The sequence below is a fragment of the Gopherus flavomarginatus genome, chromosome 1, assembly GCF_025201925.1.
Source record: "Gopherus flavomarginatus isolate rGopFla2 chromosome 1, rGopFla2.mat.asm, whole genome shotgun sequence".
Lineage (NCBI taxonomy): Eukaryota > Metazoa > Chordata > Testudines > Testudinidae > Gopherus > Gopherus flavomarginatus.
Genome location: NC_066617.1, coordinates 271,064,931 through 271,083,954, shown reverse-complemented (window position 1 = coordinate 271,083,954; position 19,024 = coordinate 271,064,931). Strand labels below are relative to the sequence as shown.

Sequence of the window (19,024 nt, the reverse complement as noted above, 5' to 3'; positions counted from 1 at the left end):
ATCCTAATACTGCTTTCCCCCCATCCCTCCCAGCCTTGTCCCTCCAAGTTCACATGCTGCAGCCTCTGCCTTCTCTAGCAGAAATGTTTGATAACTAAACCTCAGACAAAATTGTGCTGCAAATCATAGGGAGAGCAGGAAGAGAATTAAATTTGTAGAAAATAGCGTGCTAAAAAACGTTATTTTTTTCCCCTAACATAAGCCATGGTTATATACAATAGTGTAATCAGAATATCAAACTTTTAATGAAAGGAAAAGAGTTGTTACAGAAAACCATCAAATGTGGTGGAATGGATAAATTAATATCTACTGAAAATAAATGAAAATTACATTCATATGTCTGTCAAAGTCCATTGTTTTAAATCTAAATTGAAGACTTTTTACCTGGTGGATTGTTGATTCTGTGCTTTAGGGAGGATGCTTGATCTTTGTATTTATTCCTGTCATTGTAAATGTTCATGGGAATGGCACTCATAATTAGTTCTGATTTATATTGAATCTCACATCCCAAAGCCTCCGGGTGCCTAACAAAAGGTAATTTAAAAATAATAAAATTCAAATAAAATATAACAAATTAAATGCTCTATTAAAAGTTAAACTACTAATAAACACTCCAAATATTTAAAATGACCAATTCAGTCATCAAGAAGAGGAGATAATGATGAGTGTGAATTTGAATGAGCAGTTGCTGCTGAATTGTAAGCTGCACACATGCTGTTTACAAGTAAGCTTGAGATGTAGATTCTATAGGTTTTCTTGGTGATATGGAAGGAAAAGCAGTTAAAATTTGTTTGGGAGCATCTGTTGCTGAGAGCATTATGGAAGTCTCAGATATTTCTGGTGGCTAAACTGAAGAGCTTGAGTACATTTCCTGAAAACAAAAGAACCGAGGAGTCCTTGTGGCTCTTAAGAGACTCACAGATGTATTTGGGCATAAGCTTTCTTGGGCTGGAACCCACTTCATCAGATGTATGAAATAAAAGATACAGGATACATCTGATGAAGTGGGTTCTAGCCCAAGAAAGCTTATGCCCAAACAAATTTGTGAGTCTCTAAGGTGTGACAAGGACTTCTTGTTTTTTTTGCTGATACGGACTAACACAGCTACCACTGAAACCTATTTCCTAAAAGTAATCAGTTGATTCCATCCCTAAGAAGTGTTCAGTTATATGATTAATCTACTTTGATTGCCAGGTACTGAGTGGTTGCATTTTCAAATATCTAGACCAAGTGTAGTGTAAGGTAAGGAAATGGTAATTGTAGCTCAACCTGAATTTATTTTGTTACTATATTATGGGGCAGTTCTTGTCACAGTATAGTTAAGGTGGAGCCAGGCTTTCTGTGTAAGAGCCATTTAAAAAAAATCCATGTGAGTATTGTGATTGTCTTGAAAATTGTTGTGCGCCACTGGGGCCTTGGGTAAGGTTAGTGGGGTGAATTCGGGGTCATTTAATAAAGGGGTTCCTAAGATACAGGACCTGTTGCTAAAAGTCTCAGATATTTCTGGTGTTCCCAAATATTACTATCCTTTGAACCTTTTCCTAGGGGTTACTACGGGAACATCACCTGCACTTACCCCCGAGTGAGCCATGTAGTGCTCTGACATGTATGCTGCTAGGCTGCTAAAAATCCCCACAGCTAGAGCAGATTGTTGTGCTTGCTACTTGCACAACACACACAAAGCTATAGTGTAGTATGCATACTGACAGGCAACTGTGCAAATAATAAAATCCCCCCCAAACCTAAAACATTAGATTATTCCTTGGTTTAATATTACTTCATATTTTGTTCAGTAGTACCAGGAAGCTAGTGTGGAACATGTTAGACCCCATGTTTCCTGCAGTGCTGTGCTTGCTAATAGTAAGAAAATTATACGTTCTGTGGTTGGAGACAAAGAGGGGGATGGCTAGATGAGTTTGTGTGTTGGCTGAATTTAGCTCTGTTCCATTTTCCATTGAAAAAAATTTCTTTAAAAACAAAATGTTGAAGGTTCTGCTTTATCTTTTTTTAATGGTGCCTCCCTGAGCTCCTTACGAATTTAATCTTGCCACTTGGTAGCCTTAGTTGTAGTCTACAACTTTCTAAACAAGGAACAAATGGGAGGGGACTTGCTTCCAAGCTTAGAAGCATCTTTTTAAGAATGGATAAAAATGGTCACCTCTTCAGGAGCCAAATCTGTTGCCTCTGCAGCACTCCCAAGTAGAGCTGGTCAGAAATTTTCCAATGAAACATATTATAGCTGGAAAATGCCTGTTTTGTTATAGTTATGGATATGATTTTCTCATGGAGGTCCTGGATTCTGTATCTTTAAGAGAAGTCCATGAGTTCCTTGGCTTTGGCTTCATCCCCATTCGGGCTTCAGCCCCAGGTGGCAGGGCTCGGGGAGGGAGTGCCACCTTCACCCTCAGACTCATCTCAGCAGGCCACCCAGTCTGTGGGTCAGTGTCAACGCCTCTTCGTTACACTGTAATACTTTATTGTTAAATTGTTACACATTTTTTTGTCGCCCTGACCATACCCTGGTTTTGTACATTTTTACCATGACTGTTCTGTGAATTTTGCCTAATTTTACTGTGACAAAATCGTATCCATAGTTATAGTAAAATGTTTTGCCAAATCTGTTACAAATTTGACAAAACTTTCACAAAAACATAGGCAGGTTTCTGTTGGAAACCTGTCTGTGTTCCGGGGACCACTCCTCCAGCTGGCAAGCTCCTCACACCATCACAGAAGCTCTGCCAGCCTATAGGTCCCTGGCGGGAGCCAGGAAGCTGAAAGCTGGTAGACTCCCTGCACTGCAGCAGCAGCCCTGGGATCTCTGGCTGTAGTGGAGACTCTGGGAGCTACTAGGATTAAGGGAGCCTACCAGCTGTGAAATTGATATTGCTGTCAGTTCCACCTCTGCTACTGAGTGACTAACAGCCCTGAAATGGTCAAGAATATCTGTTTCGCATTTCATTTCAGGAACAGAATATTTCAGTGTTTCTTAAATGGAAAGTTTGGGGATATCTGGTTTTTCAGGACACTTTTGGTAAATTTGCTTTTGTTCCAAAATTGGAATGAAAGCATATTATTAAATTCTGAAATTCCCTGTGAACCAAAATCCCCGAAATTCAAACAGCTCTGCTCCCAAGCCCCTCTGACCTGGGGAACACAAGAGCAGGATGTAATCTAGATGTTTGACTTGATAGTGCAAATGTTAACCATTAGGTCACTATGCGGCTCCCCACATTTATAGTTGATTCCCAAATTTTTGCTGAAAAAACCTGTTGCAACTGTGTCACTTCTCACTGTTTGCATTTGCCAGTGAATCAGTCCTCAAAATATGCTGTAAAGTGGTGACACCAGCATCACCTGTATTCTTGTAGTGTATACTCTATGCCTGGAGCTAAGGAACTAACTGGGAGCAGGAGTCACTTTCTGAACCCGGGTATTTCAGTTGGCTTGGTAATGTTTTGTGGCAGTGGTAGGTTTTTGCAGGGTCATTGGAAATTATGTCTTATGTTTTTCATTCCATCCCTTTAATAATAGGAGGACACTGCTGCTGGCTTGAACAAATTCTGGAAAGTCATTAGTCATCTCTGAGTAATTTCAGTTCTGAACAGGATCCTGGAACCATATTTCTGTCTGACTAGTGGAATATTTCATTGATCCAGTATGTGTCATCAAAGCTCTCTTACTATTATTTGTGAAGGGTAGGGCCCTGATGCTTAGATTAGTGTAAAATTCAGTGGACTTATTCTGAACTGGAGTTTTTCATGCAGACTTCAGTGCTTCACTGCTTATTCCACAGTTTCTTTTGTTTTTGGTAGAAATATTTTGATTTATATCTCTAGTTAGTGAGTGTGCATGTGTGTGTTTTAAATTTTACTCAGAAATGAAATACTTTCAGACTTTTGTTTTAGGGAGACTAGAAAAATAGATTAATTCCAATGAAAACTTTTCAGTGCTTTCTCTTTCTCCCACAGTCCTAATGAGAACCCCAAACATATGGTAGCTAATTAAACTTGTGCTGCTTGGGGAGAGTTAGAATATCATGGAACTTTTAATAAGTAAAGTGTGATAATTTCTCTGTGATTCATTGTAATTGTGTAAAAGTTTTCACAGTTTAAATATAAAAATGGATAATAATGACTATTAAAGGAAGTGGCAACTAAATTTTTTAAAATAGTTTCCATTATGAGGTAGAGACCAATGGAATTTCCTATACTGAATTGTATGGTGTGCGACTGTCTTCTGGAATAGTAACATGGATGATTTTTGTGTTGCATTTAAATTGCAGTTGGGAGCGGAGAGGAGGTGAATGGAAATATATCTTTCTGCTTGAAAAAAAGAGAGATGCTCTCTGAAGAGCCCATTCATTTCCGGGAAGCATATGTTTAGTGATCCTATCAAATATTTGGCTGCAATTTCTCCTTCCTCATCTTAGTGTGTAAGCCATGACTAAAATGCTGCTGTGACCTGACATTTGAAGGAATTATCATTTTAGTGGGACTGTGGGAGTGCCGTTGTGCTTCAAGACCTTTGAGCATCATCTCTTATGTTTGTAATGTTTTCTGATTACCCTTGCATTAACAGGGGCAGTAGGTTTGTATAATTTTTGGTGGTGCCCAGAATGGGTCTAAGCCGCTCCCTCCCACCTTGTAAGCCGATATATATATTTTTAAATAATGTAAAAATGGACTGGAAACAGTAAGCATTTAAGTTTCCCTTTATTGCACAATATCACGATCCTAAGAAAAAATTATTTAACTAAGAATATCAATTTTATTAATACTCTTTTTTGAATACAGAAACAACCAAGCACTCTTGGATCAGTACCCTTCAAAAGCAAATACTTTTTTAAATTAAAACAAATATAGCCCCTTCTTTTGCGATGTTCTTCAGGAGGCAGCAAACACTTTTTGTCATTGTTTGGTTCTTGAAATGAAGTCATCCAGGAGACTTGCAGTGTCCAATTCAGAGGTAGAGTTCTTATGAATGTGCAGAAATGCCAAGTGATTTAGACATTCTTGTCCCATTGTCATTGGCAAATAATTTTTCAGTCTGCGTAGGCATCTGAACTATCACTCAGCGGTGCACGTTGTAGTCAGAATTGTGTAAAATAATTTCAGGAGAACTGTAACTACTGACAATATGTCACTCAAGCCTTCGTTTTGTTTCAGAAATTGCTTCACTTCGCTCACCAAATTAAGCTGGCAATTTCTCAGTCTCCAAATATCATTCAATATTTCTGTTGGAACTATGTCCTGTTTTGAGCCATTTGCTGTATCAGTTATATGCTTCTCCAATTTTACTGTGAATATAAAGCTTTCTGTTGAAAACCTCTGTTCAAAGGCAACTTTGCAAGCATCAATGACCTGACATATATTTGATGAAAATACTCTTTGGGGTCACTGAAGGTGTGAGGAAGACTTCCATGGTTGAGCCATCTCAGTAGCTTGCGTTTTCTCGGGAGCGTTGGATCATCTAAGTAAAGATTTCTTGCCTTCTCTGCTGTTATTTCCCAGCAGTGCTTGTATGATGAGTCAGTGCATATCCTGCTCAACACCTCTTGCAACAGGCCAACTTTCTTCATAATGCTTGCCAATGACCTATTTGGGCTTTGAATTTTTGCATTAGCTTCTTCTACAGGAGCCACTGCTTTCACAAGAACTGTTAGTGTAAAGTACATTGAAAAAGATTGAAGTTGCTTTGAGAATCCACTACATTTTGAGTCAAATTCATCGGAAGGGTAACTAAATTCATCTAGGCAGTTCATCATAGCCTCGTAGCTGTGGAGCAGTGATTTAATGCTACTGATCCTTAGTGTCCATCTTATTGGGCACAGTGATTGTAAAGAAGGCTTCTCTTCACTGTGAAACTTTCTGAATGCTGTCGTACGCTTTGGTGACTCCCTGAAGACATTGATGAGATCTTTCACCATCGAAAACATAACATGACATTATTGAATATTATGTAGGGCATCCTGTGTGGCAGGATTAAGGGAATGTGCAGTACAGTGCACAGATTCCACTCTCAGCTCTCGATCCTTCACTCTGGCTGGGACCCCAGTAAATTTGCCAGACACATTACTGGCTCCGTCATAACATTGCCCCCGGCAATCAGAAAAGGGCAAATCACACCTGAGAAATTTATCTTCCACAATTTTGAAAAGAGAAGCAGCATCCATTGTGTCAGTTTGGTAAAACCCAATAAACGCCTCATAAATCTCCTAGCCTTCACTAGAAAAGAACCTTAAAGAAAAACTTACTTGTTCTTTTCTTGACAAATTGGTCATCTCATCATTATAGTGGCATAAAGCTTTGAAGACTTTACCTTTTGCACAATTTGTCTTAATGCCATCATTGCCATCATTTATATTAGTTCATTAATAACCCCATGTGACAGCCATTAGTGTTTTGTGCGGCGACTAAGCCACTGTCTCAGTTCCTTTGAATCTGTACTGCGTAGCAACAAGAGCTGCATCAAATTTGAATCACTCTCATTATGTCCACGTAATGCTATTCCTTGTTGAGCTAGGTACTGAACACTGTTAAAAATTTTGTGTAGTCCATTCCTAGCTGATTGTGATTCTTTTCTGTAATTGGCTGTTATTAGTGCAGAAACATTTACCTGCGATTGCAGAGCAGCATACTTCATTACCGCTTCCTTGTGACAGCAGGATTTTTGTGTGATGTAAAACTATGCAATGCATGTCTCCAATCTTGAAATCCAGACGAAATAAATGTTGGTTTGGCCTTCGTAGAAAATATTAAGATCTTCTTTTCAGGACAGTTTTTGCAGACTGAGCAAAAAGCTGTGTCTAATTCACTATTGTACTCCAACCACATAAATCTTGATAGCCAAGATTGCTGAAAACTCCTTTTCTTATCTTGTATATTTGCTGCATCTTTTTGTATAACTTCAGTTTGAAAGCTGGGTATTGAACTGAAGGCGTCACTTGATGAATTATCCTTTTTTTTTCTTTTTCTCTGGGTAACTTTATTAAGAATTTATCCATTGTTGATTATTACTGGTCCTACAAATCAAGAATTTGTTGCTGGGATAAAATGAAGCTACAATGCGCCGGTGCCATAAGATTACAAGGGCAAAATAAAAGTGGAAAGTCAGAAGCAGCACTCGCTTCAATATATTATATATATTATATTTTGTTGTACCATATATAACCAATTATATACCTTAAAGGGTGTGAAATAATCAAGTATTGTGCTAAACATGATCACACCCAAAACTGAGTGCCAAATTTAAGTTGCGTGTTTTTTCCCCTCAGGTGAGGGCTGTGGGGTGGGGCTGGGAGTGAGGGGTTCACAGTGCAGGAGGGGGCTCAGGGCTGGAGCTGAGGGTTGGGGTGCAGGGGGTATGGGCTCTGGCTCTGGCAAAGGCTCTTAGGTAAATTAAGCTGTCATGGGATAAAAGGGAAGGTCCTTTCATGGGCTGAGAACTGGTTAAAAGACGAGGAATGAAGGATAGGGATTAATGGTAAATTCTCAGAATGGAGAGGGGTGACTAGTGGTGTTCCCCAAGGGTCAGTCCTAGGACCAGTTCTATTCAATTTATTCATAAATGATTTGGAGAAAGGGGTAAACAGTGAGATGGCAAAGTTTGCAGATGATACTAAACTACTCAAGATAGTTAAGACCAAAGCAGATTGCGAAGAACTTCAAAAAGATCTCACAAAATTAAGTGATTGGGCAACAAAATGGCAAATGAAATTTAATGTGGATAAATGTAAAGTAATGCACGTTGGAAAAAATAACCTGAACTATACGTACAATATGATGGGGGCTAATTTAGCTACAACGAATCAGGAAAAAGATCTTGGCGTCATCGTGGATAGTTCTCTGAAGATGTCCACGCAGTGTGCAGAGGTGGTCAAAAAAGCAAACAGGATGTTAGGAACCATTAAAAAGGGGATAGAGAATAAGACTGAGAATATATTATTGCCCTTATATAAATCCATGGTACGCCCACATCTCGAATACTGTGTACAGATGTGGTCTCCTCACCTCAAAAAAGATATTCCAGCACTAGAAAAGGTTCAGAAAAGGGCAGCAAAAATGACTAGGGGTTTGGAGAGAGTCCCATATGAAGAAAGATTCAAGAGGCTAGGCCTCTTCAGCTTGGAAAAGAAGAGACTAAGGGGGGGGATATGATAGAGGTATATAAAATCATGAGTGATGTAGAGAAAGTGGATAAGGAAAAGTTATTTTCTTATTTCCATAATACAAGAGCTAGGGGGTCACCAAATGAAATTAATAGGTAGCAGGTTTAAAACAAGTAAAAGGAAGTTCTTCTTCACACAGCGCACAGTCAACTTGTGAAACTCCTTACCTGAGGAGGTTGTGAAGGCAGGGACTATAACAGTGTTTAAAAGGGAACTGGATAAATTCATGGTGGCTAAGTCCATAAATGGGTATTAGCCAGGAAGGGTAAAGAATGGTGTCCCTAGCCTCTGTTTGTCAGAGGATGGAGATGGATGGCAGGAGAGAGATCACTTGATCATTGCCTGTTTGCTTCACTCCCTCTGGGGCACCTGGCATTGGCCACTGTCAGTAGACAGACACTGGGCTAGATGGACCTTTGGTCTGACGCGGTACGGCTGTTCTTACGTTCTTATGAGGGTGCGGGCTCTGGGGTGGGGCCGGGGATGAGGAGCGTGGGGTTTAGACAGGCTGCCCCAGGGCTAGGGCCAAAGAAGAGGACTCCCCACAACCCTCTCCCTGATGGCATCAGTGAGCTCTGGAGGAGGGACCTCCCCTCAGCAGCACACTCACTTCACACCGCTGTCACGCCACGTGCTCCTAGGGCCCTTCTCAGGTCTAGGAAGTCTCCTTGCCTCCCCTGTGGTCGGTGGTGGTGGGAGGCTGCCACCACTTGTGGCCTCCTCCCCTGCTGCTGCACCTCATGGGGGATGGGGCTACCCCTTTCACAGAGTGGGTCAGGAGTGGTGGCTGCGAAGGAGGGAAGGGGGGGCACAGGGTGTAACAACACTCACCCAAGCCCCAGCTGCTCAGGTTCAGGAAGCCCCCTTGCCTCCCCTGTGGTGGGTGGGTGCTGGGTTGTAGGGGGCTGCCCTAACATGTGGCCTCCTCCCTTGCTGCCTCTCACTGTAGCCTCACGGGGGATGGGGCTGCCCCCTGCCCAACATGGGGTAGAAGTGTTGGCTGCGGGGGGGATGGGGCGCGATCCCAGGGTCAGACACTCACCAAAGCCCCAGAAGCTGCTCAGATGAGTGAGGTCCTGACATCTCTTGGCTGAAGCACCCTCGGTGTCGCTTCCCACTGGGTGCCAGGGGAAAGGAAGTCTGCCAATCATGTGTGCTCTTCCTACCGCTCCTCAGGTGCAGCAGCAGCCAGCTGCATCAGCCTGCCACTGGTGCTGCTCATGTGCTGTAGCCTAGCCTTAGGCAGCAGCGGCTGGCAATGCAAGTGAGGGAGAGCAGCACAGAGCATCAAGGCAGCCACCCATTTTCAATCAGGCAGGGATGCTCCGGGGGCTGGGTGATGCTCCGGGCAGGACTGAGGGAAAGACCTGGCTCCAAACATTGGTGGAGCAGGGCCCCTAGCCCTGAATATTCCTGGAGCCCGAGCATCACAAAAGAATATAACTTGCTGCCCCTGCTTGCATCCTGGACATTCACATGGCAAAAAGCATTCTACACCACCTTCTTCAAATACTAGCCTTAGTGCCATACCTTACTTCTGTATTTGGGAGACCTTGACTCCCAGATATACTTGCTTATTTAGATGGAATGGAGTGCAGTGTTTCAGAGCCGCTGTCTAGACCAGATTCTTGGGGAGGGGGATGTTGTTTTTGTTTTATTTTTAGCCTTAAATTCATTGCTTCACATTTCTTTTTTGTTTAACTTTTACTAGTGGGTTGGAAGAAAAAGTACATGAATTTTCTTAGTAATTGACATTAGCACTAATTGGTGGACTTACTGGCTGAGAGAGCGGTGGCATGCCATAGGAGCAGCAGAATTGAGTCATAGGCCGTGTCTACACTACGAACATTGGTTGATGGAAGTTACATTGGTTTAAACTGCTGCAGTTTGTATACCACTCAGGTGTGTGCGTACTTGGCTGCTTGCATTGGAGCTGTGTGTAGTCACCAGGAATGTGCAAAGTGCAGTGGACCATGGATAGATATCACAATGTGCCACATGCCACCATCCAGTGCAATACCTTTTGGAACATTTTTGCATTGTTGTGTGGGTTAGTAACGACTCGCCCAGGGATCCCTAGGAGCTAAGGGTCAAGTTCTCCGTATACAACTTCCTCTATCCCATAATGGAATCCATATTCCATAATTTTCATGCTGTGTTTTTTTTTTTTTTTTTTTTAGATCTCTCACACCCATGTGGGGCTTTTTGGCCGCTGATAGGGGTATGGCGCACATGTAGCTCTGCACTATTCTCAAGAATGCTGCAAATACAAGATGTATGACCCTACAGTATTTGCAGATCTACAAGAAGTACTGCAACAGCCAGGTTCATGAGCGTTTCTTTGAAGATAGTTTGCTGAGGGACATAGCAAAGAACAGTTCAAGAGTGCTAGTTTTATTCAAGGAGCAGTTGGAGATGGTGGAGCACAGCTTCTAGGCTTGAGAAATGAGCACTGGCTAGTGGGATCACATTGTAATACAGGTATGGGATGACCAGGACCATCCTTAGGATTTTTGGTGCCCTAGGCGAGATTATTAAACTGGTTCCCCCATGCCTGTCTTGCTCTTAGCAACACAAACATAAGCTTACAGTACTGGAAAACTTGCCACATGCATGTTATTAAAACCAGTTTAACTTAATTAAGCACTCTGTAATGCTGATGGACTAGCACTAAATAAGTAGCACTATAGAAAAAATTCTGATTTGACAGAATGATGCAAATAATTTTTTTAATTTGTCAACATTTTATTGGAAATTTCTATGAAGAGGTATTGAAACAAGGATTAGTTTTTAATTAAAAGCAATCTTTCTGGCTTTTTTGGCTGCAGAATCAGTAATAATGTCATCGTATGAAAAAGACAAAGTGATGGCTTGTTTGACTGCAAGAATAGCGAGACCAGTCAAGTGTTCCTGACTTATTGTAGAGCGGAGATAGTTTTTAATGAGCTTCAGTTTTGAAAAACTCCATTCTCCTGATGCTTCTGTTACAGGAATTGTTAGTAGAATAGGAGTGGCAATGTACACATTAGGATATATGTCAACAAGTTTGCTGGTATGAATAAACTGTACAATGTCCATCATCGATTTTGCACATGGCAACAACTCAATTTTTCGTACAGTTCAAGTCCATTTAAATCAAAACGATCACTGTGCTTCAGGAGGCTCTTTAAGTCAGGGGTCCCAAACGCAGTGCCTGCAGGGGCCTCTCAGTGCACCCACGTACTGGCCGGAGGACGAGCATCTGCCGAAATGCCGCCAAAATTAGGCATCATTTCGGTAGATGCTTGTCCGCCACTACGGTCCTTCATCTGGCGCCTGCCAGACGAAAGAGGTTGGGGATCACTGCTCTAGGCTCTTGGACTTTGTCATTAGTTGCTCTTGTTTTCCTATTCCGTTGAATTTAGTCCCGTCAGCCTGCTGCCAGCTGAGTGAATGGAACCCCAGGCCGACAGTGGGTTGAGTGGCTCAGCCGGGGTCTCAGCCTCCGACCTGTTCAGCCGCTGCCAGCCTGGGGTTCCTTGAGGGTCCCCAGGCCAGCAGTGGGTGCTGAGTGGGGCCGGTGGCTGGGACCCTGGGTGCCAATGGGGAAGCAGCCGGAACCCCAGAGCAGTGGCAGGCTGCCCAGAGCAGTGGCAGGCTGAGCCGCTCAGCTTGCCGCTGCGTGCCATCAAAAATCAGCTCGCGTGCCATCTTTGGCACGTCTGCCATAGATTGCCGATCCCTGCTCTATACATTAGTAAGGAGATGAGCATATTACAGTTGTTGGAGGGCTCTATTTGGCAGTAACAGAGCTATAGGAAAGTCAGTCAACATTTTTTGTTTCTCTGATGAAAACTGGCCCACTCCCTTCCCCATACCAAACTTGTCACAAATAATTGTCAACAACTTAATTTTCTGTTTTTGGCTAAGATATTGATGTTTTTTTAAAAAAAATATTGAAATTGAATTCAGGGTTGTTAGCAAGCATTTTTGGCAAACAAAGTTGTTAAATGACACTTTAAATGGCAACACAGTACTGCTTCATGCTTGGCTCACGCCACAGCCTGCTGGTCCAACAGCTGCAGTAGAGGAGGAGATAGGTGGAAAACTGCAGGACCCCAAAATTCACCTCTTAGGGTGCAGAGTGGCAACATCAGCAGCAAACCCTCAGGTCCGATCACACACCAGTGGGCACCACTGCCAGCCCAAAGGACCATGGTGAAGTTAGCACAGCATCTGATCTCAGGGACGGGGCATGAATGGAGCCACAGGAGCTCCTCCTGCCCTGTGCAGCTCCCCCTGGATGAGATGGATCACTGCCAGCCCAGGGGAGAGATGCGCTTGCCAGCTAGGGTGATCAGATCCAGATGTCCTGATTTTATAGGGCCAGTCCTGATATTTGGGGTTTTGTCTTATATAGGCACTCCTTTCTAGGGTGACCAGACAGCAAGTGTGAAAAATCAGGATGGGGATGTGGGGGGAATAGGAGCCTATATAAGAAAAAGGCTCAAAAACTGGGACGGGCCCTATAAAAGTGGGACATCTGCTCACCCTACCCCAACCCCCTGTCCTGATTTTTCACACATGCTATCTGGCTATCCCTAGCCCAGCCCTGTGCAACCATTCCAATCCTGGCTGCCTGCCAAGGAAGTGAGTTACTTTCACTTTCATTCCTCATCAGGCAGCCAGCCAGCCAGCCTCCCCTTCCCCTCAGCACCTCACCAACCCAGCCCTGATGGAGGGGAGGGGGAAGAGAGGGTTGCTCCTTGATGGGGGGAGGGAGAAACGGGGGGTGCTCTGTGGGGCAGAGGGGAGAAGAATGGACGTTATGGGGGACAACAAAGGATACTGCCAGAGCCGCAGAGCCTGCCTCTCCTCACGCCAGGGGAAAGAGTCACACTCACAGGTGATTTCCTTCCCTCACCCCTTCCCAGAGACGCCAGCAGCCAATGCCCTCCCTCAGACTGTGCTGCATTCGTCTCTCTCTAGGACCCAGCAGCCCTGCTCTTACATGCTCCACTGCTTCCCGTCTGTTCAGGCTCTCTCAGAGCGGTGCCCCCAGACCTAGTGGTGCCCTTGGCGGCTGCCTATTCTGCTTATGGCTAAGGACGGCTCTGGGGATGACAAATATTGGCTTCAGAACTTTCAGATGCGAAAGGCCCCATTCCTGAATCTGTGTGACAAGCTTGCCCCAGCCCTCCAGTGCAGGGACATCAGAATGAGAGCTGCACTGACTGTGGAGAGGTAAGTGGCAATAGCAGTCTGGAAGCATGCAATGCCACATTGCTACCACTCTGAGAAATAATTTTGGAGCTGGAAAATCTACATCGGGGGCTGCTGTCATGGAAGTGTATAGGGCTGCTAATTGTCTCCCGCTGTGCAGTACTGTGAGTCTCGGCAGTGTGCAGTATATAATGGATGGATTTGCAGGGGTGTGATGCTACCTCCCATAAGACTTAATGGAAATATGCATATGAATGCGTGTGTGTGTGTGTGTGTGTGTGTGTGTATATATATATAAAAATAACTAGAATGTGTTTTATACTACATATGCCACGTAACATATCTCTGTAAAGGTTATGAACTACTGAATCTATTAATCCTATTTGTATGCATATATCATTTTTGTATTCAGAGTTATGAATATTGGCTGCATACTTGTTTGATTCTAAGTAGGCTGAAGTGAAGCAGTTGGTCAGCTTCCTGAGAAAAGACTATTCTCAGTAAGTGCCCAATCCAGAAACACTTAAGCCAACAATGAACTTGGAGACACCAATACACAACTGGGCTTTCCCAGGAACGTGGCTTGGCTGGTAAGGAACTCAGTCATGCATGGACATATGACTTGCCCAAGTGATTCCAAAACTCCATCTTGGAGCTGGACTTTGCATAGGAGAGGGGAGGAGGTCTCCACCCACAAGAGAGAGTCTATTTAAGCCCATGGGAGACCCCTCCATTTTGTCTTTAGCTGGCTAAAGAGAGAGCCTCTCCACCCCCCCATAGGATCCCTGAAAGAAACTGGAACCAAGTACAGTGACTGCAAGGGGTGTGAGTGATTGCTGGACCCAGGCTAAAAGGAGATTAGTGTGTAAAAGGGAGCATTCTGGAACTGGTGAGGATCTAATCTGTATTCAGTTTGATTAGACATAGAGTTGCATGTTTAGTTTCTTTTGCTTGGTGACTTGCTTTGTTCTGTCTATTACTACTTGGAACCATTTAAATCCTACTTTCTGTATTTAATAAAATCACTTTTTACTTATTAATTAACTCAGAGTATATGTTAATGCCTGGGTCGGCAAACAGCTGTGCATCTCTCTCTATCAAAGTTATAGAGGGCGAATAATTTATGAGTTTACCCTGTATAAGCTTTATACAGGGTAAAACGGATTTATTTAGGTTTAGACCCCATTGGGAGTTGGGCATTTGAGTGTTAAAGACAAGAACACTTCTGTTAGCTGCTTTCAGGTAAACCTGCAACGGTTAGGGGACATGATTCAGACCTGGGTCTGGGTTTGCAGCATGCTAGCAAGTCTGGCTCAAACCTGGCAGGGCACTGAAGTTCTAAGCTGATGGGGTAGGAAAGCAGGGGCAGAAGTAGCAGTAGGGGCACATCAGGTGGCAGCTACCAGGGGGTTTCTGTGATCCAACCCATCACAAGGCGGTTCCTGAACTGCGGTGGGGCGATAGATGGCGCACACATCCTTATTTTAGCATTAGCCCACCTTGCCACAGAGGAGCTACTCTTCTATGGTCATGCAAGCATCGGTGGATCACTGGGGATGCTTAACAATGTGGGCTGGTCAGGGAAGACGCATGTCATTCGCACCTTTAAGAACGCAAGACGGTTCGGAAAGCTGCAAGCAGAAATGTTCTTTTCTGACCAGCAGATTATCATTGGCAATACTGAAATGCCAATAGTGATTCTGAGGCATCAGGCGTATCGCTTATTCCCCTGGCTCATGAAGCTGGGTACTGGCTGCCTCGACAGTCGCAAAGAAAGATTCAACTACTGGCTCAGCAGGTGAAGAATGACAGTTGAATGTGCTTTTGGTAGGCTGAAGGGACACTGGCAGTGCTTACTAACTAGACTGGATTTCACTGGAATCACAGCCCAGTGATTATAGCTGCCTGTTTGGCTCAGCTATTATGCAGGACATAAGGGGGAAAAGCTGCCACCAGGCTGGAGGTTGAGCGGCTGTGTGACTTTGAACAGCCAGACACAAGTGCTGTTATAAGAGTCCAACATGGAGCTATGTGGTTGAGACAGGCTTTGAAAGAGCTTTTTTAACAGTCATCCATAGTAATGTTCTCGGCTGCTTTGATAGATTTGTTTGTCTGGTGTAATCTACAAAATGTATTTGTGAGGCTTTGTCTGCTGGTATCTATTCTGTTGGGCCTGGAGCTTTGGGCATTTCTGTGAATTGTGTGGTGCTTGCTGTGCATTTAGCTGTTTACCTTGACAATCACTATGCATTCTGCAATATTTGTTGTGAACTAATAAAGATAATTTGATTATCCATAAAATAGAACTTGGAGTAGAGAAAATCAGTGTAGAAAATCCATGTGCAAAAACCACTACATGCAATGTTATACAAATTTTTAGCATAATTTAACAAAGTGAAAATTTTAAAATTAGAAAGTAAGGATTTATGTCTGTTTGGTGTTGTGTAGTCACAATGGACTACATTTGTTTTCTCAATCGTGGTTCTCACAGGTCTGTATATATGAAGCTGTGTTTTTCCTTGCTGTCCCCTGGAGTGGAGTGGTGGGGGTAATGGGGATGTCCCATGTATGCCCGCAGAACATCTGACTCTGATGGGTAGAAAGAAGAGAACTAGGAATGACATGGTCTGCAAGCCAGTACTGCAGCAGACAATAAACCAAGGGCTACAAAGGCCAATATGACCGACAGCATGGAGAACAACAGAGGACAGGAAAAAGGCAGTGCTAGCAGGACAAGCAGTAGAAAATACAAAAGAACATGAAGGTTCTTCTCAGGCAGCAATTCCAAATGCTGCAGACCCTGGTTGACGTGCAGGATCAAAAGTCCCAGACTTTCCACCCATTGCAGTCTTTGGATAACTCCATCTTTGCTGCTCACTACTCTCCACAACATACCACATGGCATCACAGATCAAAGATGCCATGCCAGAAGCTGCTGATAAAAACAGACCGCTGTCCCGTGGATTTACAGTCACATGGGAATTCCCTTCCCCTTTATCCATCTTGACGTGATGGGTCTGTTTAGACTTTGGCGGAGTCTTAAACAGGCACTGGCTCATGGTATGACTGGGGTTCCCTGCCACGTCCTCCTTGTCCCCTTCCTCCTCATCCTTGCTGTTCCTGGCAGGGGTGTCATGCTGCTCTTCTGTGGTATCTAGAATCTGTATGGTATTGTAGGGGTCTCCACCAAGTACGGCAAGTAATTAGTTATAAAAATGGCAGGTCTGTCGTGCAGCATCATATCTATTGTTATGCTCCCTGGCCTTATGTTATTCCTCACAAAGTTTTTTCGCTTGCACGTAGTGTTGCTGCTGCTGATTCCTGTCATATTCCTTTGCATGGGAGATGCAGGCAATCTACTCATAGATGTCTACATTTCTGTGGCTGGCCTGTGGCTATGCCTGCACAGCCTTTTCTCCCTACAGGCCCAGGAAATTCAGTATTTCCTATCTACTCCAGGCAGGAGAACATGTGGTTCCTCTCTGTGTGCGTGGAGGCAGTATAGTCAATTGAGTAGGTGTACACAACATAAATGAGCTGCTAGATTTGCTTGCTGAGGTAGGCAGTCAAGAAAAGGTGTTGCAAAAATACTTGAGGTTTTCAAGGTGTGGGTGGCTTCTGGCCTCTGTGACTCCAGGGCAACAGAGTTTAAAATTGTGTCCAGAGAAGTCAGTCACAGGGAATGGGGCATTGTGGAATAGCTGCTGGAAGACCGCTAGGGTCGACACAGGTCATGTGATGTCTACACTCACACTACATCAAGCGAAGTAGGTCAGTCATGGCTTTACACCGTTTGCGTAGGTGGTTTTACTATATTGCTGTAATGTGGCACTTACGTTGGCTGGAGACAAATTTAAGTGTAGACATTTACAAATAGTTCAATGCCAGGCGACTTACATTGATTTAACTTTATAGTGTAGACCAGGCCTGAGTCTATTGCTTAACCAATTTCCTCTAAGCAGTCATCGTTAAGGACTGTCACAGGTTGTCTGCTCCCAGTAAATGAATTAGGTCCAACTACCCTATGCCAGGACAGGTGTTCACATTTGGCCAGTTAAGAAGGCAGGGCAGCACTGAGGGGCTATAAAAGTTTGGGGAGAGGTCCAGTGAGAGACTGTTCTGCTGAGTCAGTCAGAAGACTAGAGCAGGTCTGTGGGATAAGCTGCCAAGTGCAGAAAGCTCTCTGCAGGCCTTCCCTTGTAAGAGGGAGGAATTGACTAGAAGACTATATTTTTGAGACCTGGGAGAAGGCTGAAGGCAGAACAGCAAGTGCCATTTGCTGGTTTGCATCCCCAGGTCAGAGAGCTGTAGAGAGCTGAAGGCAGAAGCAGTAGCGGAGGGAGATGCAGGCTAGCTCTGTAAACTAAAGAGCTGGAGCCAAGGGCCAGAGAAGGCTGAAGACAGGAGCAACAGTGGCACTTACTTGCTGTCAGTCCAGGGCTGGAGAGCTGGCCCCAGAAGAATAGTGGTGAGTGACGAATGCTCTCTTGGCAAGGATGATCTCCCAGCAGAGAGGCTGTGGGGTTTCCTGTTGGGAAGGTGGTTGCACTCCAGTTGGAAGGGCTGTGGTAGCTCTCCTGGTGCAAGGACAGAGGAGAGCTTCACTAGAGAGTTGGGGTGTGGTGGGGGATGCTGGGGCTGTATGTTGCATGTACTGTTTGGAATATGCTGGTGGAAATCTGGACTATGGTTGTGGGATTTTTGTTATGATATATGTACATGCGACTTTATAATAAATGACCCCTACAAGGGCAATATTTGTAATTGGGGACTCTGAAGGAGGGAAACTGAGGTAGTCATGCTTGTCATGGCATGGTCTGCCACTCGAAGACATTCCAGTCAGGCCTGCCCTATGACAAGGATATTTGGTTATAAACCCACATGCTGCTAAATGGCAAGGCAATATATACTGCCACTGTCCATCTGGTTCTCTAACATTTTCAGTAAACTTGTAAAATGGTTAATCCAGAAGTGTTTGTCTTTCTTAATAGTTTACTTGGACCAGGCAATGATGACATTTTGAGGACTTTAGAAGAGAGCTGAGGTTACTGTTATTCATGTGACTTTCCCTGTGGGTGCCTGTCACATTTACGGGTTAGTTGCTACTGTGGTTTTTTCACTTTGACATCTATAAAAATAACTAAATGCTTGTTTCCTCTATGGTAAGGTTTGAAAAGTCTGAAGTGAAACCTAAATGCAGAGCATTAGTAAAAATATTTAGCTATACTTCATGCAGATAATAAACACATTCTGAAAGTTACTTTTGTGGCACATTCAAGGGCATAGTTATTTGATAGTAAAATACTTAATGTGCACTAACTTCATTATAAAAATAGTTGGCCATTATGGAAACTACTCTCTTGAGAGTTTTTGGTTCCTTTCTGCACTACGTATTAGACTGAACTGTGAAAAGATGTTAAAATTTGCTTTAAACTCACACAATTATTGAAATTCAAAGACAGATATCAAATCATTACAGGAAAAATATAAATCACAGTAGGAGACCACCTTTAACTACTGTCCAGCCAGCTATCTATCAGTTGTTACCTAGATATTTGGTAACATCAACTTAACTATAAATTGTTACAGGGTTTTGAGAACTTTTCTAATGTTCTTAAACTCATAAAGGAATCTAGGTATTCATTGTTAAAGATT

General features: G+C 43.5%; 1 protein-coding gene across 3 annotated transcripts in view; it reads left to right on the top strand.

Moving 5' to 3' along the window:
- Nucleotides 1–19,024, top strand: part of UBAC2 (UBA domain containing 2) — a 199,957-nt gene that overhangs the window by 16,989 nt on the left and 163,944 nt on the right. The window contains exon 2 of one of the 3 annotated variants that reach the window (XM_050950490.1): nucleotides 10,348–10,492. The exons of the other annotated variants lie outside the window; for them this stretch is intronic. Within the exon in view, the coding sequence (XP_050806447.1) occupies nucleotides 10,441–10,492 (52 nt within the window). The 5' untranslated portion in view covers nucleotides 10,348–10,440. The remainder of the gene's footprint in view (nucleotides 1–10,347; nucleotides 10,493–19,024) is intronic. 3 annotated transcript variants of the gene reach the window in all.